This window comes from Paroedura picta, chromosome 15 (genome assembly GCF_049243985.1).
Source record: "Paroedura picta isolate Pp20150507F chromosome 15, Ppicta_v3.0, whole genome shotgun sequence".
Lineage (NCBI taxonomy): Eukaryota > Metazoa > Chordata > Lepidosauria > Squamata > Gekkonidae > Paroedura > Paroedura picta.
In genome coordinates, this window is record NC_135383.1 from 10,203,800 (window position 1) to 10,221,522 (window position 17,723).

A 17,723-nucleotide genomic window follows, 5' to 3' on the forward strand; every position below is an offset into this window, starting at 1 on the left:
TCTTGAGTAATGGAGGCTTCCAAGGGAACGCCAACATCTTTCAACAGCTTTGAGGCTATTCCGGCAAGCCGGACCCCATCTGATAAATGGCAGCTATGAGACAGCTAGTAATCTACAGCTGTATTAGGAAGCACTCCCGGCGGGGCACCTGGAATGCGGAATGAGGCCTGCAGCTTCCGACTAACGGAGCGGCCTTCCGCCTTCACGGCTGACTCTCACGGTCCCTTGGTGGACGAGAAAATGCATGCACAGGGGGATTAGCTCTTGTGGCTTAAATTGTGGGGGGGGGGGGATTATGCAGGCTTGTGCTGAAATGGTCAGTTGTGTAGCTCTGTCCCTCTCGTTTCTGGCAGGGCTTGGGACCCTTGATTGGTGGGTCTCTGTTTGCCTAGAGGAGCACAGTCACCAGCGAGTGACCCCCAGCAGTCAGTATAGGGGGGCCCTAGGATAGGATAGGAAGAACGGGGTTTGATTCCCCGTTCCTCCACATTAAGCCCTCTGGGTGATCTTGGGCCACTCAAAGTTCTCTCAGAACATTCTCAGCCTCATCTACCGCACAAGGTGCCGGTTGTGGGGAGACAAAGGGAAGGCGATTGTAAACCGCTTAGGGTAGAGAAAAGCGAGATATAAAAGACAATTCTTCTTTCCCATGTAATGTGTAGGATGTGACCTTCTGGCATGAAGGACCCTCCCTGGGTTGTCACAGGACTGTGAGTCGGCCAGAGGCCATCTCCATCTTGCATTTCGCAACCCTTTTCAAATCATGAAACCTTCCAAATGTAGATTCATTCTCCTTACTATCTGCAGTAGGTGTTTTTTTTTTAATTATTTAAAAAAAATGTATCAGCCTCCCACGGCCTTCTTTCATAACCATGAGCTGCCCGGGTTGCAGCTTCTGTATGGGATTTGATTTGACCTCCTTTGTTGCCGTAGTTTGCATAATGATGTAATTAGCATAAATTGCAGTAATGACGGTATAAATAAAGATTGCCAAGGGGGAGAAAAATGGGTAGAAAGCCGTTCCCTCACCTGGAAGGTTCAGTGAGTCCCGCTAAGCCTCGTTATAATTTTTACCTCATTAAAGCTTCTCCAGTAAATAGAAAAACACATAATTTCCCCTGTAATCAGCTCCATTTCAATGGCTAATGAAATTTCTGTGTTTTTCTGCACGGTTCTCTTTCCCTTCCCCGCAGAGCGCCGGGCCCTTCAGCGGCTCTCTTTTTATTGCGCTGCCATCTGTGGCCGGAACTATTTTCTCTGTGGGTACCTCTGGCGACAGGGTCACAGCTGGCAGGAACTTGTTTTGGTAATTCTCCATACAAGTGCTCAAAACCATCCCCGCCACCCCCTTAACGCTTTGCTACCTGGTTCAGTCTTAACAGGCCCAGGTCATCTGAGCAAACAGTACCTAGGCCCAGGACCTAACAGAATTTGTGATAGGGGACGAGCTTTTGTGAGTCACGTCTCGTTGCTTCAGAGACCTTCTTCAAATACCTGCCACAGATTTTGTTAGACTTCCAGGTGCTATTGGACTCTTGCTCTGTTCTACAACACCTAGGCCCGTGTTTTGGAGTTAGACATTTCTCTGAAAAAGTCATCATTTCTTGGATTATATATTTAGTTCACTGGCAAAGGTGCTTACTCTTGGGACTGTTTCCATTTCTAAGCTACGTTTAATGTCCACCTGCAGGGGATTCATTAAGTGGGTCTCCACATCAGCTTTTGGGTTCCCCTACTTTGAGTGGCAGTGCCTCTTGTGGTGCAGAGTGGTAAGGCAGCAGACATGCGGTCTGAAAGCTCTGCCCATGAGGCTGGGAGTTCAATCCCAGCAGCCGGCTCAAGGCTGACTCAGCCTTCCATCCTTCCGAGGTCGGTAAAATGAGTACCCAGCTTGCTTGCTGGGGGGTAAACGGTCATGACTGGGGAAGGCACTGGCAAACCACCCCGTATTGAGTCTGCCATGAAAACGCTGGAGGGCGTCACCCCAAGGGTCAGACATGACCCGGTGCTTGCACAGGGGATACCTTTACCTTTACTTTGAGTGGCAAGCCCTTCATTTTTAGCGATCCTACTTCCTTGTGTAGCGTTTGTCCTTTGTTTACCGTCCTCTCCCACACTCTCCCTTTAATTGGTTGTGAAGATGCTTCTTCTGGAAGGCCAGCATTCAGTCTTCAACACCTTGGTTACCCCACGTCTTAGCATCTTGAATGACAACTCCCCGTATCTGGAAATAGACAAGGAGGTTCGTTTCTGAATAGCCGTTTGGCTGAAACTGTCTTAGCGTTACTCATGTGTAGTTCCTTGCTTTACCCCAATTAAATCTTGAAGATGGCTCCAGGGGAGGCCAGGCTGACAGAAGGCTGGATTTGATTGCTTTTTAACAATATCTCTCTGAAAAAAATAAATTTTGACACTTCGATTTCGTCGCCAGCAGGCACGCAACCAGTTGCTTCCTGTCAGAAGACCAAATCTCCTGCCAGCACTTTTCAAACCTTTGCCTCCAGTAAGAACAACAATCTGATGTCCAGAGAGGCAGGCTGGTCTGCCCTTGAGCTCAACTCTTAAGGGACACACCAAAGAGCAATCTGACATTTTAGGAGTACCCCAGTGTGGTCCTCAGGCTCCACCTAATTCAGAGCTGGCAATCCCACCCACCCCCATTCCCAGAAGGGGACATGACCACCCATGCAGCAGTGAGTTCCATAGTTTAACTATCTTCCTTGTAAAATCAGTGTCCAGTAGCACCTTTAAGACCAACAAAGATTTATTCAAGGCTTAAGCTTTCGGGTGCAAGCAGCTCACGCCTTGAATAAATCTTTGTTGGTCTTAAAAGTGCTACTGGACTCTGATTTTATTGTGGTACTTCAGACCAACACAGCTACTCATTTGAATCTATCTTCTCTGTGTCTGCCCTGAATCTCCCACAATTCAGCTTCAGTGGATGACTCTGAGTTATAGCATTTGGGGGGGGGGGGGTCACATAGACCTCTTTCTTGCCTTTTGCCCTAAGTGTTCGGGAGGTGCAAACTGATGTGGTGTGCGGGCAGGCGTCGCTTTGCGGGGGGAGGCCAAGGTGCTCCGGATGGAGGTCCCAAATCAACGTGACACTTTAGTCTTGACAAGAGTCCACAGCTGTTTCTTCGGCAGCTGACTTGTGTGGAGAGAAACAATGACACTTTGTACATTTTGTACTATGTACACATTTATTTTTTGCTTCCTTTTTCTTTATTCCAATAGTTGTTGTTTGCTACCTAGCGGAATCTGTACTGCCCAGAGACACATTTTAAAATGTGTCTGGGGGGGTGTAAGTTGAGGGAGAGTGTAGCTGCATCCAGCTGACCGATCTTCAAACCTAGTTGGGTCAGGAGGCCTAGCTTCCTTCCTCAGTCTGCCCTAACATTGGCCAGTTTGGGGCACAGAGCTGCCGCCCTGAGATCTTTCTCTTTCCAAGGGAGCCCCTGGGTCCAGCGCTTCTGAGAATTTTTTTTGCAAAGCTGGGATTGTCACTGTGGAAGGGGCACTCTACCTGGGAAACCCCACCTGTTCCTGGCTGGTGCATACATGAGCATCTGTTGCGTGCATGTTTGCAAACACCGTGATGTGCCCCTGCTGTCAATTTACATCTTTTCAGGAGTATCCACTAAAATAAGCACCGGTGTGCTTCCAAGAGCTGCAATTGCTAAAGAAACTCCTGCTGTGCTGCCGTGTCCATGCCTGCCTCTTCCCTTAGTGCTGCCTGCGGGACCCTAAATGGAGACGCCGTTCCCAACTGGGATCTTCCACGGCCTACCAGGCATCTTTGAAGGCCAAATTTGAGTTTTCATTGTTGCACGAGCCAGATTCTGTCTTTGTCCCCTTGTTCCTAGGTTGCTGACACCTGGTGTCCTTTTCCAGGGGGAGGGGGGGGAATGGGGCCCTGATTTGATGCAAGGACTTGCCTATGGTGGCAGCTGCTTCCTAGCAGTGACTCCCAGTTGGAAAAGCCCATTTTCAAAACCTTGTGGGAGCTATTTTTATACAGATTCCTTCCAGCGTTTGGCGCCGGCCTGCAGGCCTTCCTCGTGCCGTCGAGAGCTAGATTTTTAGTTAAGCCAAGATGATTTTATTGCTCGACTGTTGCAGAGCTGAGCTTTTTCTGAATTGCACCGGCTAACTGCAGTGTGATTTCCTTGCCGCTCAGCAGCACTTCTTGAGCAAGCCCACTTTAGCCACACGGCAGAATGAGGCGACGAAGCCCTGTGGCGGCAGCTCAAAGGAACCCCGCCACATCCGGATGCAGGGCGATGAGGGGATGGCAGCACTGTTTTTGAAGGCCACTGCATAAAATATTCCCCGCAAGGGGAAAAACTATCGCCTCAGGGAAAAGCGGCTCTAGCCCAGTCCACTCCCTGCGGTGCAAGTGCGCTGTTGCATAGATTTTAAAAAATGTCTGCAAAATTACATTCCGCAGCTGCAGTCTGAAACGATACATCCTGGGGCTCCGTCATCTGTGCAAATATTGATGTGTTTATTAATATCTGTATCGCCTCCCTGAGTGGTGTTCTAAGATCTAAACCCATGACATAAGCACATTCTGTTATATGCTTGTGGAGAATGTTTTCTTTTTTTTGGGGGGGGGTAAGAAAACTGCAGGAATGGGACAAGATCTTTTCTTCCAGCAGCTTTGAAGTGATGTTTTCAGCCCCAGAATAACATCTGACACGTCGTTCCTATTAGCATTGGATGACACACATCTGCAGGTCAAGGGTGGGCGTCTCTCAGTGGGAGGAGCCCATGTGCAAAGGGGCCGAAGGATGGGAGGCATCAGGAAATACTGATTCATCTGCGGTGTGCAGCTCTCTTTCTCCACACCCTTCGGCTCAGGAGATGTCGGGAGAGGAAGGGGAATGGAAAATGCAGCCAACAATAGCTGCAGTGTTTAGAGAAATGGCTTTTGAGGCACCGAAAACAGTCGGCTTCAGATGCGCCTTTTACAGCAAATTGCTTTAAATGGCACTAATTTTTTTTTAAAAGCCCAAAACACCCTTCCTCTCTCCTGTTCCCCCAATATATGAAAAGACCCTTTGCTAGGCAATAATCATGCCCTTGGAAAACCAGCCAGTTCACAAACCCAGGCTCCTTGGGAAGAGAGAATGAATCTACACGTCCCTGCAGGCTTTTGCAATGTCGGGGCAGGCAGATGAGAAAGCTGCTTTAGGTTTTAACCGACACGGGGTGCTCTTTCTTTCTCTCTCTCTTTTCTGTCTCCCCCCTTCCTTCAGGAGAACTGTACAGGGCCTCTTTAAGGAAGCAGCGCTACCCTGCCCAAGGCAGCATTGAGATTCACGAGGACAGTGAGGTAAGACTTTTGTCCCAGCCCTCTTCGGGGGGCCGCTGGTCCAGCAATGCTGGGGTCTTACTAAGGAGGTGCCTTCATCTCCTGCTGCACGTTGTCAGGTGGAGCAGGAAATGGAGATTTCCACTGCCACAGGAGGCCCGTTGAAACTGGAGTGGTGGCGACCACCCTGCAGCCGAGAGGCACTGTTTTTTCCGCAGTTTTCCCCCGCAGCCCAAATCTATCGTTGGAGGCTTTGTTCTTTTGTGTATATCCTCTCTTTTTCTCTTTCTCTCTAGGAAGGAGGTCAGCAGCGGAGCAGTAAAACTCACGTCCTGATTCTCATTCTGCACGGGGGCAACATCTTGGATACGGGAGGAGGGGAGGCGAGCGGCAAGGCCGGAGACGTCAACACCTTCACGGCGGTGTTTGAGAAGGTGACGCAAGCCCATTTCCCCGCTGCCCTTGGCCACATCTTAATCAGGCTTGTCCCCTGCCCAGCCGTCTGCTCAGAGGCCTTCTCTCTCGTGGCCAAGTGAGTCCTGTGCCTGCTTGCTTATGCCTGTTTAGCTCCATGGATGAGGAGGGAAAGGGCCCCGTAGCTCAGTGGTAGTGCATCTCCTTGGCATGCAGAAGGCCCCAGGTTCTGTCAGATTATCTAGCCTCTGCTTAAAAACTTCCAAAGAAGGAGAACCCACCACCTCCAATTGACATCATCGAGAAGCTATAATTGATGGGGGCGAGCAGAGAGGCTGGGTTGTGGGCCAAAAGATGCTGGCTTTGGTAAATTTAAATAATAATCTGAAGCAGTGACCTTTGGCATAGTGGTTAAGAGTGGCGGCTTCTAATCTGGCGAGCCGGGTTTGATCCCCTACTCCTCCACATGCAACCATCTTGGTGACCCTGGGCTTGTCACAGCTCTGATATTGCCGTTCTGACTGAACAGTCCTGTCAGAGTTCTCCCAGCTCCGTCTACCTCACAGGGTGTCTGTTATGGGGAGAGGAAGGAGAGGTGATTGTAAGCCACTTTGAGACTCTTTGGGCAATGAAAAGTGCCCAATTTTCTTCTTCTTCTTCTTCTTCTTCTTCTTCTTCTTCTTCTTCTTCTTCTTCTTCTTCTTCTTCTTCTTCTTCTTCTTCTTCTCCTTCTCCTTCTCCTTCTCCTCCTCCTCCTCCTCCTCCTTCTCCTTCTTCTTCACAGAAAACTTAATGAGAATGATGTTCTAACCAACAGCTTAAGTCATGGTTTGTTTTACTACTGTGGCTTTCCAGGGCTCCTGAAAGGAATTCTCAGAGCTCAGATTTATGGAAGTAAAAAGCCCTGCCACTATGGCATTTCAGCTGATGAACGAGTCTCTGCAAAAAATGAAATGCTGATTTTGTGAACAGGAATATTCAGCCTATTGCCCCACAGGGATGGGTTTAGCCTAATGTTTACTGCTGTCTGGAAAGCTCAGACCTGCAGCTTAACTTGAAGTCCCCTGACTGAGCCTGGCGAGGAGGCAGGGAAAATTTGGGCTGAAGCCACACCGGAACAATTCTGGGAGAAATTCAAATGAGTAGCTGTGTTGGTCTGAAGTAGCACAATAAAATCAGAGTCCAGCAGCACCTTTAAAACCAACAAAGATTTATTCAAGGCGTGAGCTTTCAAGTGCAAGTGTCCTGAGGAAAAGTGCTTGCACTCAAAAGCTCATCTTAAAAAAATCTTTGTTGGTCTTAAAGGTGCTACTGGACTCTGATTTAATTCTGGGAGAAGTTAGCGATGGCCCCATTTTCACCTTGATTTACTGCTGTGGGAGGCAGTCCCTGCACGGCTGGATTTTGCCGGCTGGTTCCCTGAGCTTCTTTGCATTCAGGGATTCATAATCCAAAATGGGCAACGTGTTCTGGGTCACTTTGACCGAACGGCCAAGGGAATAGTGCAGCCTGTGTTCTCGCAAGAACAGAAATAGACACGCAGAGCTTGGGAAAGGACTTCACAATTAAAACGACTTCCCAAAATGCTTGAACTTGAGGGCCTCCAAAGAAACCGGGGGCCATGGGTTCAGGACGGACAAAAGGGAACACCTCTCGTCAAGAGTCCGAGGGTGCAAATAATATCGGATGTTTTGTTTTTAAAATATACGTTAAGGTTATTAGAAAGGATTTAGGAAAACTTATGAATCAGACTTTATTAAATACAGCACCTCAGTCTAAATCAAGCAACTCAACCGAATAAAGCTAGCTCTCTACATTTAGAGAATGTTTGCACATGCGCCTTCCTAAGTTCCTGACACCTGCAGCTCAATGGATGTGATAATTTTTTTTTCAGTTTCCCAGATGAGCACTAGAGAGAGAGAGAGCGCTCACACACACAAACATACACGCACAATGGCCAGGCATGCTGCGTCGCTCACTCCGACAAACTGCTTGTCTTCCATGGAGGTCAGCAGCTGAATAGTCAAGTCATGTTACTGTTGCCGATAAATTGACATGATTGCTATGTTCCGTTCTCGGTTTGTTAAGTTCCGTTTTCAGTCGTTGAAGTGGTTTAGTGTACGTTTTATTCTGTTTTATTGGTTCGATGTACACTGTCCCAAGACGTCACAGTGAAAGACGAGGTATAAACTGAATCAATAATAATAATAATAATAATAATAATAATAATAATAATAATAATAATAATAATAATAATAGCAGAGAGCTCCAGAGTGTGTCCCAGCCCAATCTTTCTAGGCCTGTGGGCCAAGGCGTCTAATCTTGGCTCCTGGCAGCATCTTGCTGCCACCTTGTGGTTACAGTTTAGGTCTTCTGAGATGCCATGGCCACACGGCTGCTGTTCCAAGGGGAATGCGGTGACACAGTTGTGTGATGGCAGGCAAAGAGAGTGCTCTCTGTCTCTCTCTTTCTGTCTCTCTCTATCTCTCTTTCTCTCTCTGTCTCTCTGTCTCTCTCTGTCTCTGTCTGCCTCTGTGCCTCTGCGTAGCTGGTAGATACCAGTATTTCTTTTTGACGGGGACTGATGGCTCCAAGAGGCTTTAGTCAGTGAAGATTGATGGCTGGTGGCCGCCAGCTTTGCAAGGACATGTTAAACGGTCTAATACTAAATCAGATCTTTGGTCTCTTAAGGTCAGGATGCCTAGTCTGAATGGCAGCTCCTCTCCAAAGTCTTGGGCAGAGGTCTTTCGAGTTAATCTGCTACCTCATCCTTGCTGTTTGGCCCTTTCTGCTAGAGGTGCCAGGGACTGAATGCCTTCTCCCCTATGGATCAGGGCTGTAGCCTCTCTTCTCCCCACTCTTCTCTCTTTAAGGGCACTTGGAATGACACCTAAGTCCTTTCTGCCTCCAGTCTGGCTGCTCCTGCGGCATTTTTACTCTGCTAGGGCCCCGCAAATCCCTAAATGGGCTCTGGTGCTACAGGCTTCCAAATCCTTAAACCACTCCTGGGCATCTCCACAAAGACAACTGATAAGCAGAGGCAATTTGGCTTCCTCTGCAGAGTTCCAAGTCAGTCTCCCATCCAAGTACCGACCCCACTTAGGTTCTGAGATCTGATGAGATCAAGCTATAGGTTTTTTTTTTTTTTTTGGGGGGGGGGGTTGCCTTCCTGCCCAAAGATTTTTTTTTTTTGCTGTCAAGTCACAGCTGAGTTATAGTGACCCCTAGTGGCATTTTCAAGGCAAGTGATGCTCAGAGGTGGTTTTCCCTTGCCTGCCTCTGTGTCACAACCTTCATGTTCCTTGGTGGTCTCCCATCCAAATACTGTCCCTGGCTGAGCCTCCTTAGCTTCTGAGATCTGACAGGATCAGGCTAGCCTGGGTTATCCAGGTCAGGCCTTTCCCATTCTTACCAGCCCATGATACAGGGAGAGCTTTCCTGCCCTGCGTGGATTCACATTTTGAAAAACACAGTGGCTGCACTTTGGCTTCTGGGACAAAGTCTTGTGGGTTCAGGCCACCAAAAGTCCAGCTAGTGCAGACGAGTTTGCCGTGCATTGTATACCTCCAGGCAAAGTCTAAGAACATTAAACAGCTGCCTAGGACCAAGCATGGGGAGATGGGAGAAGGCGTGTTTTAATTAGCCATTCTCCTTGAAAGCAGTTCTCCTTGAAAGAGCTGTCTACTGCAGTTTGGGGGCTTAGACACAAGAAAAAATTATTTGCTTAACTGCTCAAGCCAAGCCAGTATCTCCAATGGGAGAGTCTGTTCTGGCACGTGACGTGCTTTGGAATCTCTGCTCTCAGGGCCTCTTTCCCATCTTTAAGATTGCCCGGACAGTGACTCAAAACCAGGTCTGGGAACCAGATGTAAATGTGTTTTTTTGTAATGTAGGAAACATGCAGGTGCACCCTGGTCCCAGCTGGGGGGGAGGAGGGGTGTCAGGAGGATGAATTTGAAGAATGCAGATGTGGGCTTCCTTTGCCCGAAGTAGAGGAAACTGGGAGGGGGCATGCTGACTGCCTTCAGGCATGCGGACATGCGCCTAAGCAAGACGGGAGTCTGTTTTTCATGGTGGGTCGGGGACAGGGCCTTTTAGAAGGTCACTTGAGGCCGGTTGGATTTGTGAATGAATGCAGCTTCTATCTTTTGGAAGGCTTGAATAGTAGGCTAGAGAGAGGCCGCTTCAATGTGGCAAAGAAGGATGGAGGAATGACGTGCGCTTTGTCGTTATCCAAAGAGGAGGTGTGCAAACATTCACATGCAACCCGGATATATGCTCATTTTGCCCCCTTTCTGGCAGAATGAGCACCTCCCCTCTTTTGAGCAAGCCCGCCAGAGGAAACGCAAGCTTCCTCTGGAACTGTCAAAGCCTCTTTCCAGCGACGGCTCTCGGCTTCCGCGTAGCAGCGAAGCTTTCAAATGGCTTTGCGCTCATCATCTCATAATGGGCCTAATATCTCTGCAAAGTAGACGAATATTTCTCCCAAAGAGTCCTCAATTATCCAGGGGCTCTTTTCCTTGCATTCGCTTCTCCTTCAGAGGCTTGCTTCACGGGCAACGCAAGCCAGTCAAGAGGCAGCAATAAGTTTTAAGGGGTTGTTTTTCCTCGGGAAATTGCGTCAATCCTCCAGCACGGCTCTGGCCCGAAACTAGAAGGGCGGGGGGTGTTCAGGTCTTGTTATTGGAGCAGATTTGTCTCTCTCTCCGCAGTTTGCAGTGAGAACAAGTGCTGCAGGTAGCCTTTAAAAAAATAACCCTTCCATTTGGCCAGCATCTCCTTGCAGAGGGTGGGTCAGTCAACGATTTGCAAGATATGAAAAACGTGTTTAGTGTGACTTTTTCTCCTCTCCCCCCCCTCCCCGGTGTCCTATTTATAGCATGCTCCTGCCAGCTCCAGGCTGTTTGCACTGCTGCCTCTTTCTTCTCTTTTTAGCCTCAATCCCTACAGCTACGACGAGACGTCTCTCAGCAGCAGCGAAGACCACATCCCTCTAGCGGCCTTGCCTTTGCTGGCCATCTCCTCCCCGCAGTACCAGGATGCGGTTGCCATGGTGATCAACCGAGCCAACCAGGTTTACAATGAATTTCTCAGATCTCCTGACGGGACCGGCTTTAATGGGCAGGTACGAACCCATCCCTCTGTTTGACGGGCAGCACGGATGCCGAGGGTTTTGAGTTCCACCCGTGCGTCTACAGAGGAAGGTTTCTCAGCTTCAAATCAGAGCATCCTCACGTCTGTACCTAATTGCTTCCTCTCTGTTTTGTTGAAGCGACGTGTGGGTTTTCTTTATCCCCCCCCTCCTTTTAATTGCAAGCAGCGCAACTGGATCTGTCAAGGGCTGCAGGAATCTTTTGTGTCAAGTTAGGAAGCTGCCAGGCCTGTGTTTGCTCGAACCACAGCCTTTTAAAAAGAAAGGCTTATGATATCAGCCCTCGCTGTACGAAGCCCACAGAATGGCCATTCATAGCACAAATCAGGAAGCCCAGACCTGTGTCCAGACCTTATCTAGTCAGTAGCATAAGGCCATGTTGCTGTAGTTCAGCTTCTGGCCTCCCAGTAGCCTTCTAGCTAGCAAACCCCTAGAGGCATGGGATGGGAGAAATTTGAGTCTGGTTATGTGTACTGTTAGCCAAGGTCCCAGTCCAGACAGCAGCTCCCTGACTCAAAAGCTCAGCAAATTGCATTTACAATGATTTCTGAGAAGGAGATTGTTGCACAGGCAGAGGTAGAGAATAAAACCAGACGCACACATACGTAGGAAGGCTAAGCAATGTTAGTGAGTTTTATGACGTATTTTAATTTTTGATGTAAACCACCGCAAGCTGGCTGTGCCAAGAGCGGACGGCATATAACTATAAGAAATAAAATAAGTAGACAAGTAAGTAATGACGATTGCTAAAACTATCCAAAGGATTCCCCTATCTCTACCTAGTGTCCATGTCAGGAAGGAGAAAGCCTTGAGGGAAAAAACTCTCTCTCTGTTTCTCTCTGTCTCTTTGTCTCTGTCTCTGTCTCTCCCCCTGCATCTGTATGTTTGGGTGCTGTCTCTCATGGCTGCACATCGTGGCTTCACATTTAGGAAATCCAATAACAAATTAAGCAAATGAAGGGGGGACATGTTAACCGCAGCGTTGTCATTAATAAGCATTTCACGGATACGCTGTCCAGTTTTTCCCCTTCATTTCCTAAGAGGCATCATATCGCTACACCGTAGAATGTGGGCTTAATTTGTACATGTGTTCCGATGAGGACCTCAGTGGTCAGGAAAGGAAACCGAGCCCTGGGGAAAGGTTGCTACAGACAAGGGGCCGGGCAAAGAAGAGCGAGAATGCTTCATGGTTTAGCTTGAACCTCATGGGCAGTTCATGTCAGAAGTTTTAAGAGTCAAGCACATGACAGAGGAGGGAACCATGTCTGTTATGTTCATATACAAACTCTCTGCTTATCGGTGGACTTGAGAGTTATTGATTCTCTGTTCGAGAATCCGTTGTTCGAAGACTTCAGAGCCAGTTTGGTGTAGTGGTTAGGAGTGCGGACTTCTAATCTGGCATGCCAGGTTCGATTATGCGCTCCCCCACATGCAGCCAGCTGGGTGACCTTGGACTTGCCACAGCACTGATAAAACTGTTCTGACAGGGCAGTGATATCAGGGCTCTCTCAGCCTCACCCACCTCACAGGGTGTCTGTTGCGGGGAGAGGAAAGGGAAGGCGACTGTAAGCCGCTTTGAGACTCCTCCGGGTAGAGAAAAGCGGCATATAAGAACCAACTCTTGTTCTTCTTCTTCATGGTGTGGTCACCTGGGGAGACTTCCTCTGTCCTCTAGCCCCCAGTGGGAGGAAAGCTCCTGGTGCCGTGATGGTTGCCACATGGATACTTGGTTCATCTATCTTCTGAATCCCTCCATGTTTGTGCACATTGAAGGAACCCAGTCGGTTCCCCGTTCTTCTTGTGAGCCAGATAGAGAGCCCAAAGAGGTGTGTCATCACATGACTGCCAAGTGACATGCTTGACCACCTGGCCTCTTTCTTCTTCCAGGTGTGCCTCATTGGAGACTGCGTAGGAGGGATCTTAGGGTTCGACGCCATCTGTTACAGCACCGGGCTGGCCGATGAAAGCCAGGCGAGCAGCAGGAGAGGCAGCACCAGCAGCGTCCAGGTAAGCCGGCTCCTACAGTGGCTCTGTGTGGGCAAAGGGCAGCCTATCCCCTCCCCCACCCCCCAGGAGGCTTCCCCTTGCTAACTGGTGAAAAACGATAGAAAGTTGATGAGAAGGATCTTCGTTGCCGTCTGCCTTGTTCTGCAAGCCGATAATTACCCGAGGATTTTCAGTCCTTCTCTAATGCTGGGGCCCGCCTGTGACGGATTGCCTAATTGGTTTGGTTTGGTTTTGCTTTGTATAAAAGGACAGATTGCGCATGGTGTCCAGTGGCCGTCTCTGGCATATTTCGTGTTCCGTCTTGGGGGTGGGGGATTGCAGTCTGTGAAACAGAACTTGAAAGCTCCGGGGTCTTTTCTTGGCTCAAAGCCAGTCACACCTGTCAGATTTCTCTGCATCGGGATCCCAGGCTATTGGGGCGCACGGAATTCAGGATCCCAGGCTGTTGGGAGGCTTGGGGGTTGGGGCCCACGGGATCCAGTCCAGACTCCCAAATACTCTGAACAAGGGGACTGGATTCTGTTCCCACTCCCTTCTCTGGTTTTTCTTGGCGACATCTCTTGCTACCTGATCCTCACTCATGATCACTCAGAGGTAAACCTCGAGTAAATAGACACAGGATTGCAGCTAATTTAAAAATGGGCCGGAGCTGTAATTCGTTTCTGGACTCTGCGCTAATAATAAACCAATATTTGAAAGACTCATTCAGAAGTTAATGGAGTCTGTATCGGAAAGTAGAGGAAGGTATTATTAAAGGTTAATAAGGTACGGGCGAGAACTGCCAATTAGACAGTTACATGCCTTTGCTACGTCTGGCTGAGCCTGCTTTTGGCCTGTGTATAATTTTATTGAAGTGAACTTCACATTTGTAATTCCCACCCCCCCCCTCACTGTCTACCACACTTGCAATGCAAACCTAAGCAGAGTTGCACCCTCCTTAGTTAGTCGGTGTCAGTGGGGCCTAGAAAGGTGTAACACCCTTGAAATAAGTCTGGATTCCAACAGGGCTATATAGAAACAGCTCCCAACTGGATCCTTGGTTTGCAATTTGAGCCTGGAAAAAAGAACATTTAAACATTTAGAGCCAGTTTGGTGAAGTGGTTAGGAGTGCGGACTTCTAATCTGGCATGCCGGGTTTGATTCCCCGCTCCCCCACATGCAGCCAGCTGGGTGACCTTGGGCTCGCCACGGCACTGATAAAACTGTTCTGACCAGGCAGTGATATCAGCGCTCTCTCAGCCTCACCCACCCCACAGGGTGTCTGTTGTGGGGAGAGGAATGGGAAGGCGACTGTAAGCCGCTTTGAGCCTCCTTCGGGTAGGGAAAAGCGGCATATAAGAACCAACACTTCTTCTTCTTCTAAAGGAATGTTCAAATTATCATCCGCTTCCGATTGCTGTTTGTTGAGCAAACGGGTTGTGAGACAAGAAGTTTCTCTTTCTGCAAACATCTCGAGCTCTGCCTTGCACAGAATTTGATTATCAATGCCCAGGGCTGTACAAGGCAGGCCAAAAGGGCCGCTCTTTGCAAAACTTCTCCACAAGGGAAGAAAGCCATAAGAAAAGTACGGAGCCTTCAGTATTTGGTCTAAATGTAGTGCTGAAAGCCAAGGAAGCTCTTTCTTGGTCCCAAATTGTCATGTCTTAAAAATGCATCCATGCAATTGACTTATGGCGACCCCAGTAAGTGGCTTACAAGGCCAGTCATGTGTCTTATGTTACACATGGATGCTGTGACACAGTTTAATAATGTAACAGGATTAACCTTTGCTTATATATTCCTACTGTTATGATGGTCAGTTCTTAGTCTGACAAAGAGTGCTTGCACTCGAAAGCTCATGCCTTGAATAAATCTTTGTGGGTCTTAAAGGTGCTACTGGACTCTGACTTAAATCAGTGTCACGGTCATTTTCTCATCTTAGGCTACTCTCCTCCAGCACCACCCCTGGGAGCATGCTGAGCCAAAAACTACAATTCCCAGGATTCTTTGTGGGAGCACCATAACAGTTAAACCAACATATATTTGTTATACGGGTACATCCTGAATCCTATTTTCCCCTCGTTCTCTACCGATGAAAAATTATATGCTTCCCCCCCCTTTTTTTCTGCTTTTGCTGCCGTCGTAGATTTCTCCTGGGGTTTGGTAGCATCTTTTTGGTGATGGTGACTACTAGGCCCGCTAAGAAGGATGATCTGTTATGTTTGTCATTTATTTACTTTATTTGTCGGTCACTTTTCTGTCTGAGGCTTCAGGGGGAGCATAAATTAAAAAACAGCATAATACATACAATAAATAGCGCAATCAAACTAGATTACAGAACCGGGCAATGGCAACAGCGTAAGAGGCAGCGCACCATAAACAATGCAAAATACCGTTTGCAACCATTAGGAAGCAATCCACTCAAAACAGGAGAATGCGTGCAATAAATTCTTTTCCTTTTATAAAAGTGCCTTCCGGGACAGTTCAAATTTATTACAACCCTACTCCCTTCTATAAAATTTCTGTAGCAGCAATGAAGATGAGTTGGTTATTCTACCCTGTTTTTCACTACCCAAAGGAGCCTGGAAGCAGCTTACAGTAGCTTTCCATTCTTCTCCCCACATTCTTCTCCCTGTGTGGTAGGTGGAGCCGAGAGAGCTCTGACAGAACTGCTCTGTGAGAACAGCTATAACAGAACTGTGCCTTACCCAAGGTGACCTGGCTGGCTGCACGTGGAGGAGCGGGGAATCAAACTCAGTTCTCCAGATTAGAGGCCATCTCTCGTAACCATTACACCAAGCTGGCTCTCTTCTATATCCCGGCTCATTAACTTTAAAACCATTAACTCATTAACTTTAAAACCATTCAAATTTTTGTTTTGCCGTGTTTTTTGTTATCATAAAGGACAACCCCCTCAATCCTGAAGAATCAAATCTGGGAGACCTCAAACGCCTGAGCAAGAGTAACATTGACATCTCGGGACTGATGGAGGAGGAGGAGCCTGCCAGACAGCTGTTGCCAAGGAAGCCAAGCGACTGTTCCAGCTACGACTGTGATTCCATCACACAGCATCACGCCCTCCTGTCCAGGTAAGCCGAAGACCACAACCAGAGCAATACCTTAGAGACCTACTTTGCCAGCTCTTTCAGAGATCGTAAGATTCCCAGGGTGAGTTGAGGATTTGTGGCCCAATCCAACAATTGGCTGGGGGGAAAAAATATTGCAGGGACTAAAAAGGTTGGAGCACAGCGATGCTTTTCTAGACAATTTGCAAACCGTGTAATTTTAAAATGTTTCGTCCCCCTTCCGTCCAAACCAGGGCTCATTCTGCACACAATGGTTAATACACTTTCAATGCACTTTCAAAGAAGATTTTCAATGCACTTTCAAAGTAGATTTTCCTGTTCTGCACAGGAAAATCCAGCTGCAAAAGCTCATTGAAAGCACATTATCCTACAGGAGCAGAATGAGCCCAGGTTCCCCAAAGGCAACATTCGAGAGTTTAATTTTTCAAAGGCAATTTCAGTGCCTGCAGGCAAGAGAGGTGCACTTGCCATGATTCTAAGCATTACAAGAGTTCAAAATGCTGATGAGTACAAGAAAAGGCTTTGGAGATCCTTTAAGAGGAGATGCCGGGAATCCACCTTGGGACCTTTTCCTGCATTCAAAGCATGTGTGAGGTTGTGGCTCCTTTCTCCCTGAATTCACCTTCAGCCTATTGGTCCACATCACTCAGTATCGTCTGCTCTGATTGGTAGCTCCTCTCCATGGTCTCAGGCAGAAAAAGGGCTTGACCATCACTTGACACTTGAAAGCCATTGAGTGTAAAGGCAGACAGGTGGAAGGTGCCCTTCGATCCAATCCCTCTCCCCCATCCCAGATAAGATAAGATAAGATACATTTATTTGTATATAGCCATAGGCCTTTACAAAATATAAAATACAAATTTACAAGCAGTAAAATAGAATAAAAGGAACTGTATAAAAATATAAAATTTAAGACCAAAAAACTGAAACAGCATACAAAGTGCAAGAGTGTTAAGAGGCTGCCTTAGTGGTTGTAACATTGGCCCTTATTTTCCTTGCAGCCAAGGCAAATAGGGCAGTTTTATATGTTACATCATCAACCTGGTCAGATAAAAGATAGATTATCTTTTCAGCAACGGAGTGAAGGTTAGAACCCCGTAAGGTCTCATTGAGGAATTTGGCTCTGGGTTGAGCATAAAGTAAGCAGTCAAAGATGTAGTGGGGTAAATCCTCCAGAGCTTGTGCACCACAAATACAGAAACGCTGGTTTCTTGGCGTACGGCTAAATCGACCCGCCAGTACCTCTGTAGGCATCGTTTCGAATCGAAGTGATGTAAAAGCTACTCTGAGATTATGGTTACTGATCTTCATTAGATAAGAGGATCTACGATGGTCATATTTAAACCGCTTAAACCATGTTGCTGTCTTAATTTCCAAAATTTGCATTCTGTCTAACTGGGCATCACTTTTGAAGATCCAGTCTCTAAGGTGAGAGTTATTAGCTGAAGGATTTAGGAGGTCATCGGGGATGGAGTAGCGTGCAATAAGGCTATTAATAAGGCAATGCCGTGCTGGATCCTTAGATACCATTATATTAAAGGACTGATGACTAAATTTGTTTATGTTGGCTAACCTGAGGTTTTTCCACTGTTTTAAAATTGCCAAATGTACTCGGGCACTAAGAGAAGGCAGACCTGTTTCTGCCCTCATCAAAACAGCCGGAGTTCCCCTAGGTAGGGCTAGAATTTGCCTTAAGAATATATTTTGAACAGATTCTAGCCTAGGTATGAAGTTTGTAAGGTGCACCCGAGAGCCTGCTGTTCTCTCT

At 47.7% G+C, this 17,723-nt stretch overlaps 1 protein-coding gene across 6 annotated transcripts in view; it reads left to right on the top strand.

Moving 5' to 3' along the window:
• Positions 1-17,723, top strand: part of PITPNM3 (PITPNM family member 3) — a 76,003-nt gene that overhangs the window by 44,525 nt on the left and 13,755 nt on the right. For all 6 annotated transcript variants that reach the window (XR_013226729.1, XM_077311232.1, XM_077311233.1 and 3 more), the window contains 5 exons: positions 5,262-5,338; positions 5,614-5,849; positions 10,667-10,856; positions 12,771-12,890; positions 15,774-15,958. Coding sequence is in view for 5 of the 6 variants with exons in the window: in XM_077311232.1 (XP_077167347.1) it covers positions 5,262-5,338; positions 5,614-5,849; positions 10,667-10,856; positions 12,771-12,890; positions 15,774-15,958 (808 nt within the window). In the remaining variant the exon portion in view is untranslated. The remainder of the gene's footprint in view (positions 1-5,261; positions 5,339-5,613; positions 5,850-10,666; positions 10,857-12,770; positions 12,891-15,773; positions 15,959-17,723) is intronic.